At 38.6% G+C, this 15,525-nt stretch overlaps 2 protein-coding genes across 3 annotated transcripts in view; one reads left to right on the forward strand and one right to left on the reverse strand.

Moving 5' to 3' along the window:
* Positions 1 to 310: 310 nt before the first annotated feature.
* Positions 311 to 11,127, reverse strand: tm6sf2b (transmembrane 6 superfamily member 2b). Its single transcript, XM_068319992.1, has 10 exons — positions 11,006 to 11,127; positions 9,104 to 9,207; positions 7,290 to 7,387; positions 7,004 to 7,107; positions 6,312 to 6,394; positions 5,776 to 5,900; positions 4,735 to 4,836; positions 3,582 to 3,674; positions 1,749 to 1,868; positions 311 to 1,224 (listed from the first exon to the last, which is right to left on the reverse strand). Exons 1-10 carry the CDS (start codon positions 11,083 to 11,085, stop codon positions 988 to 990), a joined length of 1,146 nt encoding a protein of 381 aa, XP_068176093.1. The 5' UTR covers positions 11,086 to 11,127; the 3' UTR covers positions 311 to 987.
* Positions 11,128 to 14,483: 3,356 nt separating this feature from the next.
* The window catches only part of sbno2b (strawberry notch homolog 2b), a 58,652-nt gene continuing 57,610 nt past the window's right edge, over positions 14,484 to 15,525 (forward strand). For both annotated transcript variants that reach the window (XM_068319979.1, XM_068319980.1), the window contains exon 1: positions 14,484 to 14,626. The gene's annotated coding sequence lies outside the window, so the exon portion shown is untranslated. The remainder of the gene's footprint in view (positions 14,627 to 15,525) is intronic.

Here is a 15,525-nt window from a genome sequence, read left to right on the forward strand (position 1 = left end):
AACTTCATATTAGAAAAGGTGGATCTGGACCTGCAGCGTCTACAGCAATGAGCTTTTAAGCGGCAACACCAGAAACCAAGTAATTAGGTTATTCCTAACAGGCAAGTTTGGAATGAGTACTATATTAGCATGCTTAAAATACAGGACACAAAATTAATAAAGCAAGACCTTCGTTGGTTGATCTTGTACTTTTTGCTTGTGCAGATTCAACATCAAATTAATTTATCAAAAGGAAATAAAGAACAGTGACTGTTCTCTATTTCCTTTTGTCAGGTTATCTGACTGACTGCCTCTCCTAAAAGCTCTCAGTGGATCCCAAAAACAAAAGATTCTTTATAAATAACATTCATATTTTCATTCAATTTTATTGAGAGGTTGGCTTTGTTTCTAGTTTCATCTAGTTTCATCTCATTTCTACATATTTCCTCACAATTAATCTCGTGGTCAGTCCATTTTTGGGGGTTTAATAAAATAAAAATAACGCAATTAAATACTCAATGGCAAAAGCTGATTTTCTGTGGAGAACCACTAGGAAGACAAACTGTTGCAAGAAACAACTCTGTAGAATCATTAAATAAATTTTTTGATCATGTCATATTATATATGAACTAATCATTGATTCACATTTGTAGGCCATGATTGACGGTTAACAATGACATGCTGATGTTAGCATGTATTCTTTTCATTCTTTACTTCATTATGCACTAAAGTGGTGGACCAGCGGACAAACCTTGTGACTGACAACAGAACAATGACACTAGCATGACCAAAACTTCAGTGACCAACCAATTATTTTGCTTATGCGTCATATACTATAATTGATCAAAACATTGGAAGCAAACATTTAAACAAAAATAAATCCAGATAAGGGAAATAAAACGATCTTGTATTTTGGCATTTTGATGGAATATGCAATAAAACAGCTCTTCATGAATCATCAAACAAACAATTAACTTCAAATGTCAGAGATTTTTAAGAATTTCCAGGCTACTTGTCTTTGTACTTGGTATCTTTCTCTTCACTGTTTGGTAAACCTGTCTGCCCAGGAAAGGGAGCTATCTTCAGGAAGAAATAAGGGTCATTTTGAACGCGCAAGGCCAACAGCAGAGGAGTAGCTGCATAAAGCAAGTTAGCTGCCAGCACAGACCAGAAAACATCATCTGGGATATGAAACTGTGTTGCAGTCCGAGGGTGGAGGGAACCTCCAATGTGGGCCCACTGGCACTGTTGGAAAACAGAAAACAAGCAAGACATTAGATTATATTGTCGTAGTCCAACACAGATATTACCAGATTTTTTTTTCTAACTTCCATTCTAATAGCAGGTCATTTGAAAGTGCTACCTTTCCCCTTTAAAGGAATATCAAGGAGGGAGGAACTTATCTAGCTCTATCCTCATTACACTCATTAGTCTACTGTTAAAACAAACAGAGGATTATGCTGAAAGGAAAAGCATTGCAAGGGAGACACATATACAAACTTTCCTGGCTGTTCAAAAGAATGGGGAGGGAAGAATGTGCAGTTTCTTATGAATGATGAAAGAAGCCTTTAATCAAGTATTTCCTCATGGTTATAATCTTTCTTTCAAATTATTATGGAAGAAATACAGAAGAGAGCCAGCAACATGTTTACTAAAATACCCATTAAAGGGTACACATTTCAGGTTGATTGCTCACCACAAGGAGTTTGAATGTATGCATGTGTCAGACATTATTAAATGACATATTCAGTCTCACTTGTTGGTCTTACCTGAATCATGGCCCCAGCAAAGAACAGAGTCCAGTCTGACATCCATGTGCAGCCCGGCTTGAGGAGTCCATAGACAAATGCACCCAAGAGGGGAAGTCCATAAAAGAATAGGTGCAACATCTACAAATAAAGTGAGGACTTATGAGCATTCAATATGATGAACATATTAATTTACAACCTTCCTCCACATTTCCAGCAGTCCTGATAGGTGTTTGTGGTTCCATTGTTATACACAGAAGCTGAGTTTTTTGTCTATATCAGAGGTGAATGAGGATTATGGATCCAAAACACTGCACATAAAGGCTTGCCCCTCAATCACTGTCATTTTAAGTTGTTGTCGGCCCTCGACCAGTGATGTAGTAGCAGATTGATACAGCACTTCTCCATTGTCCTACAATGCAGTCCTCTTCCTCACACTGAATACTGAATAGCTTTGAATGCATAATAAACACTTCAAAATAATTTGTTGCATTTAAGTTGCACGACAAAAAATGGAAAAGTGAATGTACTATTTGACACGCCCAATGCAGCTACTGAGGTTATTTCATTTATTTTTGCTGTCATATTCCATGGTTTTTCTATCATATTCCATGGTTTCTATTTTATTTCATTATTCATCTCTCTGCTCTGGGGTTTTATCCTAAACTGAACCTGCTCTGTAAGTGTTTCTCACAAAAGTTCTCCAGTTATTACACAATAGTCAGTCACTTGAGAGTTTTTAGGAGTCAGGCGCTCCATAATCCATTTGATCAAATTCCCTCATTAAATCTCATGTTAAATGGAATGTTACTCTAAAATTGATCCATGCAGTAGAGTTAAAAGGTTTGGCATCAAATTACTGAAATGTGAAGAAGAAAAATGAACTTTCTGCAAAATGAAAATTCCCAAACAAAATCTCAGTATCTCTAAACTGGTAAGTGTAGTGTACATCACACCTTAAGCACAAAAGTGTCACACAGGGACCATAATAGAAGCTTATTTGACATGTATCTTATATTAGCAGCCTGAAACCCAGCTTGCCATTTTATAAAACCCTCACATTATACTACTGAACAAATTATTTTCATTTTCAGTCTGAAGTCAGGAATAATCCAGTCAGCCAAGGGTCTGAAAGACAATCATGTACGACCTTTAGTCGTCTGTTGGAATGTCTGTTTAGTGCTTCCACAGTAATTCCATGTACATATTTCACCAACATCAATGAATGACCCGGTCACTCACCGTGGAACCAAAGTAACACACACACACACACACACTTCTGAATGCCACTAACCAAGACATTCTTCCACAGGCTGCACACACACCCTCCTCCCACTCACTGAGGTGTTGATGGGGGGCTTTGGGTGAGGGATTATCTCATCAAGTTCTCAGTATAACGTTTGTCTGTCCAATCAATGGCTTGGAATTGTGTGTGTTACTACACCCCGACGAGGTCTTTGGATAACCTATTGACAGAGCTGTGTACACTGAGCAAAACATAAGACAAGCCAAAATTGTGTCATCAGCAGCATAAAAGGAGCAAACACCACCGGGCATAGAAATAATCTGTTATCCAACTGACACATCTTCGTCTCTCCTGAGAGACTCAAAGATGCACTGGTTTCACAAACCTCACTCTTTGTTGCTGTAATGATGAAAAAGTCTCCGGAATTAGCTGCGAGCTAAAAGAGCGGAGGTGATAAGGGCAAGCTTGCAGCACACCCAGAGTGATATCCATGAAAGCAGTCCATTATGTGGCTGGTCATTGAAAACAGTCTGCAGAGCATTCATGTGCCACAGCTGCTACCAACACACAGGCTAAGTGAGGAGGCGGAAAGAGGAAAAAGCACTCACCATAACTCTGGGGTAGCCCACGGGATCCTTCAGGTAGGGTTCATAGTGCCTCAGGTAGTCAGAACAGGCTTCTACAGGGGAGTCCAGAGCCACCTACAGAGGGTGGACAATATAACAGCTCATCGTATAATGAGGCTCCTTTAAATGTGCCACTGAAAATGAATGGATTTTATTATTCCCTTACACTGACTGGATACAACACAGTACAGCATGAGATCAATATCGCTCTCAAGTCTGTTTAGTGAATGTGAAGCTTCAGTCTGCAGCTAGTTACTTTAGCTTAGCACAAATAATGGAAACTGTAAGCGGTGGCAGTGGCTCAGTGGTTAAGCGGGCGGTAGAGCGGGTCGTCCTATGATTTCAAGATCGGCGGTTCGATTCCTGCTCCCACCCAAAAAAATACCTGGAGGTGAGCTGACAGTGGGAGGTGTCAGCTCACCTCTGGAGCACTGCCGAGGCACCCTTGAGCAAGGTGCGGTCCCCTTCACAAATTGCTCATTTAAGGCGCACCAAGAAGGAGCTGCCTGCCACTCTACCTCCCCTGCATGCCTACAGGCCCCCCTGTGTGTGTGTGTGTGTGTTTGTGATACAGGGGCCTGTACTCACTAATATATGTGTATGCATGCGTTTGAATCAGTAGCTAGAGTGTGCGTTCTTAATTTCCCTTCGAGAAATCAAGGGGATCAAAACAGTATATAAAATTTAAAAAAAAAAAAGACATTGAGCAGACAAAATCCACTGAACACCACCTAAGGAACACAAATGAAATGAAAAGGTCCTTCTTAATGTTTATTTGAGGTTGAGCTGCGCTAATCTAACCAGTAATTGTAATTTTATTTATAATACAAGCATGTACAGTATTCTCATCAACTGAGAATTCTGAACTTTTCCTTTTCCTTTTAATAATGCTGTCATATTTTTTGACATGTAAATTATGTTAAAACACACAAAATTCTATCCTCATCCTTTATGGAGCTAAACATAAATGCATAGCATTCTCATGGTTCTCATTTAGTTTAATTATAGCTTGTAATGGTTAAATAATACACTCTGCTTAAATTCTGAACATTCAGTCAATGAATAAATTACATGAGGACGAAATTAGTCATTGCTTAGAGATCCCATGAAGCCTTGCCCTTAATCTGACACTCACCAAGCCTCTGAGGATGGTGAAGGCCATGGCAACTAACAAGAGCAGCACCAAGATCAGATCCAAGGGACGCCAGATTAACTTCATGCTCTGGGCTTGCTGGGCCTGTGGGAATATGTCAGCACGATGTTATGTACTTTATAGAGCTGGTCAAGGCTGTGGTTTAATCATACTCATTTTCACTTCAATGAGATTCAATTTGACTCTGTGCAGTGGAATTAATTAATGCATGAATAAGGCTTCTCTGTAATGCATTTCATTCATTATGGATGTATTTTGTACATTTGTAAGAAATACTTGTGAAAAACAATAACTGTAATTATAACAAACTCTCAACTAGATATGTAAGAACTATATATTCATCTATTCCCTTAAAAACAAAACTGACTTTAATTTGTTCACATTTTTATCCAGCCTGTGAATGTAAATAATTTATTTACCCTTCTTTAATCTCTGGTTTGGTCTCCACCCACTCCCAGACAAAATATTAGACTCTTCAACTGTATCTGACTGCGTGACTGAGTTCACACAAAGCAATTCTTCTCAGTTGTTCTCTGGTAGCCCTCCAGAAAGAAGACAACATTTGCATCCCCACTCTCTGCCACACACACTCTTTGGTGTGTGTCTGCACATGCGCACCTTATCATACACCATAGCAGAGGAGTAAATACTCCTTGCACAAGTTCTATTAATTACAATTAATTGTACATTACATGTAGATGCGAAAGCACCACTGCCTTCTACTGTAGCGGATGTGCAATTACAGGTTATTCTGGTACATCAATGAAAAAGATTGGAGTAGTTTCTCTGTGCGTTTTCCCCAGGGTCAGCCCACCCCCCGCACCCGCCCCCCACCTCATCGTTGGACGGCGCGCCCCACCATTTGAGAATCACTGCTCAATCATAAAAGTTTTAGTACCACTTGCTGCAGAAAATGGCAGCAAACAAAAAATAGTATGTAGAGGTACATAAACTAAACGTTTAAATACATTCAGCAACCTTTTTCAAATTAATTTCTTAGAAAATATTACTGTGCTGTCATACATTGTATCCCCCGATGAGTGGTCTATCCTTGGGCCTGGTAAATAATGTGACAGCTCCCCATACAGGCATCAGCAGGAAGACAAAGTTGAGCCAGAAGGCTGGTTGGATCTCTGATCCATATTTACCTGCCAAATAGAAAAGACATACTTTTATCAGTTGGTAGTCACCTGCAGAAAGATCCATTTCAATGCAGATTGATCATCATGCTACTAAATAAACTACCACAGGGAGCCTAAAGTAAAGGCTTGCATTAGTGCGCCTACGTTAACACAACCATCAGAACAACATACTGTATTTCTGTATGTTTGAATCTTGAGACATTTATGTAGGTAATTTGAAATACTGAGAAAAGATTCTTCAGGTCTGCTTTCTGTTTTGTTCTGTGGGTTGTGAGGGCATGCGAGGCATGGAGATAATTTCTATTTTGTTGGCAGGCTGAACTGTGACACTGATGGCACATGACACTGCAGGTGTTCACTTTAATAAAGCTTTGCCATCACAGGATGAGCAGACAGGAAACAGAGGATGAGGCTCACCTGCCACTATCCCAGTGATAAACACTGACATGTTGGCGCACAAAGAGCCAGCCCAGAACAAGCCTAGGCTACGGTAGGCTTTCCTGGGAAAGACACAAAAAAAAAACCAGAGAGATTATATTATCATAAAAACAATAGAGGGTAAAACAAGCGTGATAAAACAAGTTTTGTTTAGTCTCATGGCTCTATAATGATATAATTGACGTATCCATCACACGAATAGTTGTGCAATATAAAGCCCAGCACGGTTCTTCCCAGCGCTAAAAACCTGATATAGTTTAGAAGACTATTTAATTTCCATGATAATGCCTGCCCCCAAGGCAGTACTCGCTCTGAACTCTTGAACTCACTGGCAGCGCATTATGACAAAAACGCCCTTTATAACGAATCTGTAAATATTTGTTTATTCTGCCTATTGTGTTGATTGAAACACCCGATTTCCCACCAGCTGCATTTTCCACTTCTTTTGAATCAAATATGTTAATAAGAAGGTCTGAGGATTATTTTGAAGTGTGGACATTTTTGATCTCAGCTTAGATATCATTTGACTTTATCTTTCACAAACTTCTAAGAAGTTATTTGCTTTGTTGAATTGTTTAATCCAGATCTCTCTACGGTCAATTTTAGATCTGTTTTTTTGATGGAGAGAAACACAAATGAGTTTGAAGTGAAGCTACTTTACCATCACCCACCTGTCTGTTATCCTGCTGATCATCACCAGATACATGATAAAGTGTGCTATTCCATCCCAATAACACATCATGATGGCATAGGAGGTTCCCAGATAAGGTTCTCCCTACAACACAGATGTGAAGTGGATGGTATGATGACTGATAGGTTCCAGGGGCATATTGTGTACTTCATCAGTTTCTCCACTCTTGTCTATGTTATGTTTAAATCAAATCCAGGCACATTTATTCTTATAGTTACAAGTTAATTATCAGAATTTTAGAAACAAGAATAATTAAATGAACCTACTGTCTTTCTGTAGAATTCCATAAAGCCAGAGATAATGCCATCGTACTCCAAGGCACTAACCAGGTCAATGACACAGGTAAAAGAAAATTCTGCAAAGACTACAAAAGAAGCCTGTATGTAAAAATAGAAGAAATGGCAGCAAAATGACACAGAACCTCAATCTACATGTGTAACTAATTCCCAGGTTTTTTCCAAATCTTAAAATCTGCTGTTTTGAGTTCAGTATAAATTGACTAATTGCATAATCCTGGGAGAAAATGTAATACCTGAAGACCAGTAGTGTCCATTTCTGAAAATTCAAAATTTAAAGCAGTACAATCTTACCCTCTGACCCAGGGATAGGTTTGGTGCCAAATTACCTAAAACTTGGTAGAGATGTCATCAGATAACAACCAGAAATGTCTAGCAGCTCAGATCATAACAAGTAGTTGTGGGTGTGTGTTCCAACATGAAATTTAACATGACACTTATGAAGTGTCATGTTATGAAGTGTGATCCGTTTCTACGTCGGATGAAATGGTAGAAAATGAATGAATGAACTTATGAAATAGCAACAACACTTATGGTGCCTCTGTTATCTATTATAATCTGCTAAAATGTAATATTACAGTTGATAGTGTGCTTATTAGACCATAAATGCAGGAGAAAGCATTGCCTTGACCGATGAGTCAATGGCAGACTCAGCATGTGGGCTGACAATATGACGCAATGGATCTTTTCTCCATGGCTACGACTGCAGATACCCATTGAGCAGAGTTAAGAGACATTCACTATCCATATGCTATTCTGGTAGCTGTAGATAAATAGTCTATAGTATATAAATAAAAACAAAGGGTCATCCAGACACAAATGTTTGACCCGTGTGCATGAGTGAAATACAATTGGATTCAGTTCACAGGGAACTACTGTAAAAGTCATTACAGTGATTTACGACCTGGATTCTGCTGAATGTCATTATTACTGTGTGTTATGACAGGGGCATCTCTCTTTAGATACCATGGCTTAAAATCGGTGTATCACTCTCGTATCTGTCCTTGACACACTGTTTGAACACATATTCAATGTGCATGTACACAGACACACTTTCTGTCTCTCACGTGCACCATCCAGGTCTGTAATCCTAAAGACAATACAGTTTATCTCTGACATCTGAAAGGTGAGATAACAGTGAGATTATGGCTCTTGGCCATTGAGAAGAGGCTGTCATAAAGCTTAGCTTTTGGCATCTGCTTCAGGGATGTGTTTTCAGAAGCCCTTGGCTAAAATTGGAGATATGACTCTTACCTAGACATAACATAAGGTAAGAAAAATGACACAAATCCCTGCAGAAAAGTTTAATTAAAGGTGTGAGAAGGCTCACAAGCTGCTATTGTCACATCATCAAAGTGGATTCAAAAGTTTTAGTGGCCTTATGGTGAGGCAGAAGTGAAGAACAGTTTTATATGCAAATACGGTAATGCGATTTTGCTCCAAGGTCAGTGTTGGACCCTGGTCTCAAAAGAATAGCTATAAGGTTAAATGAGTGCCATGACGGTCCATCGCTTACAGGAGGTTAGTCATGTCTTAGAAAAGTCTGCCTAAGCTTTGCTCTGAGCCTGATCAGTCTAAGCAGCTTTCAACATATGAGGTGAAATCACATTCAGCTCAGTTCAAGTCCTCACTCTGTGTTGCAAGTAAAAATTCTGAAACCCTTGTCTAGGGGTTGGAATCAGCTCTAGCATATTGCAATGTAATGATTAGCGTCGTTACACGGTGGTTGTATTTGTCAATACAATGCATATAAGCTGAGAAATGGACATATTTGTGTTAATTACCAAAGAACAAGGGATCTTTGGGCGGGTTGCCACGAGTGATGAGGAAGTAAAACAGAAACACAATCACCAGAACAGCAACACCGATCTCCAGGACCACAAACGGCCTATGAAAGAAGAAAAAATTAACTGTCTTATAATAGAATAAAAACTGTTGGGTTTTTTTAAGTCTCACTGCTGACACCGTACTTTTAGACATCTCCTCTGATTTTCTGCTTCATTCTCTTTACTAATTAGTCTCTCCCAAGGAAGTTGTTTCCGCAGTGCTAAATTAGAAAATGATGATGAATGGGCAGCCAGAGACAATTATATTCACTCCACAGTTAATACCGAGAGAAATAGTGCAGAAGTGTGAAGGAAAATCTATGTGATGAATGCACTGCGCCCAGAGAGAGCAAAAGGTACTACTTGAGGTGGCTGAAGACTCCTGGTGAGATGGCAGCGTTACACAAAATTTACTCTCCTGAGTTCAAATTGTCAAATGTTACCTTTTAAAAAGCTGTGAATGACAAATAGTCTCATATTTATGAACTTATGAATATATTGCTGAAATTAAAGTATCACTTGGTCTTGACATGAAAATACACATTCTGATAAAACTCATGCAATAAAAGCATCTTTTAAATTCAAAATTATGCCTCTGTTTCACTTTATTATTTGTAATATATAGTTTGCTTTTTCGCAGACAGTATTTTGACACCTCATAATTACCTTGCTAAGGGCAAACAGAATGATAAAATGGTGTGGTCATAAACATCCAGTGGCTAAAAAGCACAAATTCACCAGGGTGTAATCAATCATAGAGGTATGGGAAGCAGAAAGCTAAGCCCATGTTAGTTCAGCAGTGCCCTCCATGTTTTCTGGTCAAAGGTACCTCTGCTTTGCACTGGAAAAGATTAATGTGCAGGAGGTATCTCCCAGTAAACAGCATTACATTCCTGGAGAACTCACAATGTGTGCTCACATAAGGAAAACAAATGCTGTAAGAGCAAAGGGATGCTCCCTTGCTACGTCTCCAATTCAACAGTGCAGGAAGATTTATGCACACAATAGTGTTTGTTTAGGAGTGGGAGAGCAGGAGGCATATTGCTAGTCGAGAGAGAATTTATCAAACTCTTCTGCGTAGCCTGAACTGATCGTCAGCGTTGACACAATTGAAAAAGAGGCAGCAGAGCTACTCATACAGGAGGAGTATAAATGTCTGTCAGAAATGACAAATAAATTGTATTAAAAAGAATGAAGGGACATGCATTTTACTCTTAGTGTTGCAGTTTGGAATTATCAACTGCGGAAAATACTATAAAGGTGGTTCATCAGCGGGTAAAACATATCAGCCTTGAATAAGAAACTAATCCCTTGTGGCTAAAAAGCATAATTGCCTCCAACATCATAATAAATTATCTCTGAATTCTGTTGACATTTCCTTCGTTTTGCTTTCCATTAATTGTCTTGACCTTTCCATAAATGTCAGGTTTAATCATGTAAATGGTTAACTTAACTAAAAATTGACAGACCAGGAAGATTATGGAACAACTGTAGTTGGAATCAACATGGTCAAGGATTTATGAAGCATTGATTTAATTTAAGCAGATACATACTGTATAGCTTGAGTTTTAAGCTTAGAGTATACTCTAGTGGTGGTAATGGAAACTGTCTTAAACTCAACTTTTCACACGCACAATTATATTCTTGTAATTACATTAAGATTTAATAGTATTGATTGTGATATAGATAATAATTGGGATCAAAATTGATTGTATAAATTCTGATTTATTGATATTTTTGCATAAAAGTTGATGTTACAATTCTAACAAATTATTTACAGCTTTTGCCCCAAATCATAGAAGGATGGGCCTATGCAATTAAAACTGAAACTGAGCAATAAGAAATTAGTGAATTACTCACTCTTGAAATGCAGGAACATTATTCATGGCATAAAGAACGCCAAGGACAGAAAATGAAAATAAAAACACAAAGGTCTCCATTGCTTTAAAAACAGTTTGGCCTCCCTCCTCGCAGGATCTACGGAACTCTGAAAATATAATACACACCTAATGTCAGTTTGAAGTCAATAAAAGCTGCCCCAGCAATGAAAACACTAATGTTGGAGCAGACAGGTAGTCGAGTTATGCGAAGATATCAATACATTTTTCAGATCTGAAATAAAGTAAATAAATGTTTTTAGTACAATTAGATGATATAAATGCCATGAAATAAAATCCTGAATGAGATTTGCAATGTTGAATGGAATGAAAAGAAACAGAGCAGGCTCTTACCGTCTGGCTACGCTTTGGGTGGATTAATCAAATTACTGCTGGCCCGAGGCTTTCATGGCCTTTACAGGGAATATAATGAAGTTTAGACAAAGAAGCTTTTGGGGGAAAAGTTATGCAATTTTGGTTTTGTCAGAGATTTGCATAAGTCGTATTAGAGAGCATAGGCCTACATTCTTCTTTATATAGCAACATAATTTAAAGTTATTTATTGATCCCTTTTGAGCACTTGATCTTGAAATTTACTAAATGTTTGCAGTGTGAGTCTTTTGTATGCTCAATTGTACACCAACAATGTTGTGTGAAATGTATGGTTATGAATGTAGTACATTATCTGTTTAACTGTTTGAGTTAAGAACCAAAACTAAATTGGAAATGTTTTAGTTTCATCTTCCACTTATGTTTCCATTTCTATGGAAAGTGATGGCCTAAGCCTTGGCTAAATCTGAATGTCCATCTATTAAAAAGTTCTAGAGTTATCGAAAAAAACAAACAGGCATAGTTGGTTTGACAGTCCATCTGTTTCAGTTCGTAACAAACATCATTTCACTTTGTACTTTTACCTTTATTTTTGACATACGCTTACCAGTTTTTTTCCCCTGATTGAGAAAACAAGGACTTCAGGAACTACCTCACCTGAGTCCTAGTGAGTGAAACCATGACAGATGAGTTGTAGGAATACAGGCACTGCATAAAACTGGATGTGAAATAGTTGAACAGGATACTAACAGGAAAAAGCAAATAATTCCATGTTGCTTTCCCATGTCATTATAAAGAACTGTCAGTACAGGACTCTCATTCCACCGGCAGCTTAGATTCAGAAGGTGAAAGGCTCCATTCTCTTCCTCTGTCAGTTTGATCCAATGCCTTTGAAGTCTAAATACTGCAGTATCCTTAAACCCCAAATTTCTCAGTGTGTCTGTTCCCTTATTGAGTGAGTTTTCATGTGGGAAGTTTTACAGTGTGTGCTTTTGGGTAAATATTGGCATGTGTTATAAAATGCTTTAACTTGTCAATTTCCATTGTGCTCTCTGGGTTCCCTCAGTAATTAAATTACTTAATTACCCTGTTCAAACAGGCATGAGTTTAAGATCCAGTTGAAATCAAGTGTTTGCCACATAATTCCAGTGGGGTGCGCCAAATTCAAACTAAAAGTGCAGACACCTTTCCAATGGAATGGGGGAAAAAAGGAATCAGAATGGCAGGTACAGCATCCAGATCATAGATTTTCTTAGCATTGATCACTAGTTCCTGTAGATATTTTGTTGTTTTGTTTTTGTTGTGCAGCACAGCTACTGATAACTTATGCTGTCTTCACAGATGATCTAATATGCATTATGAAGTTATAACTAACTCCTAATGTCTGGTGAAAAACAATGCGACCATATCACACAGGGAAAATAAAGCACAGCACTGCCAGCATCTTTCATAAGCAGCATCTTCAATTAGACCAGGCACACACACGCACACGCTTGCAGGCAGGGACACACACACACACACACACACACACACACACACACACACACACACACACACACACACATTGTCCCTTTGCTTCCCACCACCCTCCTTTATTCGGAAAGAGGGGACTGATATACCAGGAAGACAGCAGCAGTGCAAGTTTGCTGGAAACCACTGGAGCTCTTCCAGCTCTGCCGCTCAATAACATGAAATGGACAGATGGATCCCAAAGTGGGACAGCGACCTGCAGGAATAGGATGAACACATACTTTATTTAGCCTCTCAAATGAAATATGCTTTTATGCAATTGCTGTCTGTCTGGTAATAGCCCAAGCAATTTCATTTAAATACTTTATATGAAACTTGGAAGTAACTTTTAGTTTTGGAGAATGTATATACAGTGTACAAATAGTAATTTCAATATCCATTGGTATTAATTCCTGTAAATACCATTTTGTTTGTGTGATGAATTTTCTCCTCAGTTATCTGTAATTTCACACAGTGGACACTTTTCACTATAAACTGTCAAAGCTGCAACAGTGGAGTTCACAGCATTGCGGAGGAAATCCAGGCCTGACTACTTAAAGCAAGATACAAAACTTTAAAAATGAAATACAATTAGTGACAGATATTTAGTGATTAACAATGAAGACTTTCATTCATGAGAAAATATTTATCAATTACTGTATACCATAAATTGGTTGATCGGTTTGCCAATTTTCACTGGGGAAACTGTGCGTGTGTGAGCGTGTGTGAGCGTGTGTGAGCGTGTGTGAGCGTGTGTGAGCGTGTGTGAGCGTGTGTGAGCGTGTGTGAGCGTGTGTGTGCGTGTATGTTTGTGTGTGTCTCTGTGTGTGTTTTATTGTTTGTAATAATTTTATTACTTATCTGGCCTTCATGTTCTTTTAACGTAATGATCTAATTTAATTTGTCTGGCATTGTCGGTCAAAATAGTCACCAGAATAACTCTTGCGGTACGTCCACAATGACAGTACATAATCTGCTTTATATCAAGTTTATGAAGAAATGTAGCGCTGAGGTTGGGGCTGAACTGGACAACCTAGAGGTGGTTGTTGAGGGCTGTACAGGAAGAAATGGGGAGCTTAACAAGAACTTTTTCCATCCCTTCTGTTCTGATATGATCAAGATGGGGAAAGGTTTCTCCCTCAGAGTCATCAATCCTCATCACACTATTGAGATCCACAACTAGCCCATAATCACATTAAAAATTGCGCTTTACCACAAACCTACGACACTTAATTTTTATTCATGTATTACAATGTCTTCATGACACATGAAATAAAAAAATTTTTGAAAGTTAAATTTAATCAACTTTATTCATCTCCTGTAGGGGAAATTATTTTTCCACTCTAGTGTTAGTTACATCAGAAGGTCAGGTCATTTATATGTCCGACCCATTTTTTTAATTACATGTAATGAAACTGCATTTGTTTATTACACTTGAATGTGCTGGTATAAATAAACTGAGGCTTAAATCTGACTATCTGAACCACATCCCCCATCATTTCGTCTAACCTGTACCGGTGGTTTCTATCTGTGATCAACTATTTCAGGCCTACATGTTTTCTGCTTGCGGCACTGCGCGTGACGACAACGGCGGAAATATTTTTTCGCTATTCAAAATGGCACCGTCTCTATCAGGAAGTGGAGAAAACAACTAAGAAGAATAAGTTGGATAAAATTCCTTATCGCGGCTACTTTGGCCCGAGTTGTCGTTCAAAGGCGGCCAATTTACTCGGGGTTTGGATTGAGAATAGCAAACACATCAACGGTGAGTGAAATTCGAGGATATTAGGAAAAGGCGAGCGACACATCGGCAGTTCTCTAGATGTTCAGGGTAGCCTCTCCTAGGCGCGCACGTTTTTGACGACGGGCTACGCCGATTCTTGAGCGGCTGCCTTGAGTTAAACGCCATACAGTAGTAGGATATGTTATTGGTTACGTTGTAATTAATGAATTGAGGTAAAAAAGTTGTTGAGTTAGTAAGACGTTAGTTAATGACCGATGTGTAGTGTTAGTGGTGTATGAGTATTATTACGATACTATCAAGAAAGGCCAGCAGCTAACAAAGCCAGCTGACTATTTACTTAGTAATAAGCTATTAATTTGATCTTGGCTACTAAGCAAGTGAAGTAGCTCATCAAAATTTGTCTAGTTAATATTACGTTTATGACAGTGGACTACGTCATTTATGTTGTTAACACAATAATCGACATTTTCTTAACAGAGACAGAAAAATGTTTTCAGGCAATGTACAAAACGAGCATACCCAAAGTGAGAAAACGAGTACGAGCTGCGTACGCTAACCTAGATAGCACAATTAGCTATATAAATTGAGCGTATTTCTAGCAATTTATCGTGGGATATTGCGATATTTTTCCCTCAAGCAATAATGGCGGATGTATTAAAAAGGAAAATGATGAAATATTCGATGGACAGTGGGTGTTTCTTCGTTGACGCTTCTTAAAATACATCGTATGTCGTTGAGTTATGCTAACAGTAGTTGCAATAACACTACGCAGAGCTCGGCTGCCTCCCTTTGTGCTGTGTGCTGACCTTTGTGCCTCTTTACGTCTCTTCGGTGAAAGCCAAACCAATCCCAACTATTAAAGCATTTATAAGCGAAAGTCAATTAAATACACGCATCCCATTTTAAAGTATAAACAAGCA

The sequence above is a fragment of the Antennarius striatus genome, chromosome 7 (assembly GCF_040054535.1).
Source record: "Antennarius striatus isolate MH-2024 chromosome 7, ASM4005453v1, whole genome shotgun sequence".
NCBI classification, from domain to species: domain Eukaryota; kingdom Metazoa; phylum Chordata; class Actinopteri; order Lophiiformes; family Antennariidae; genus Antennarius; species Antennarius striatus.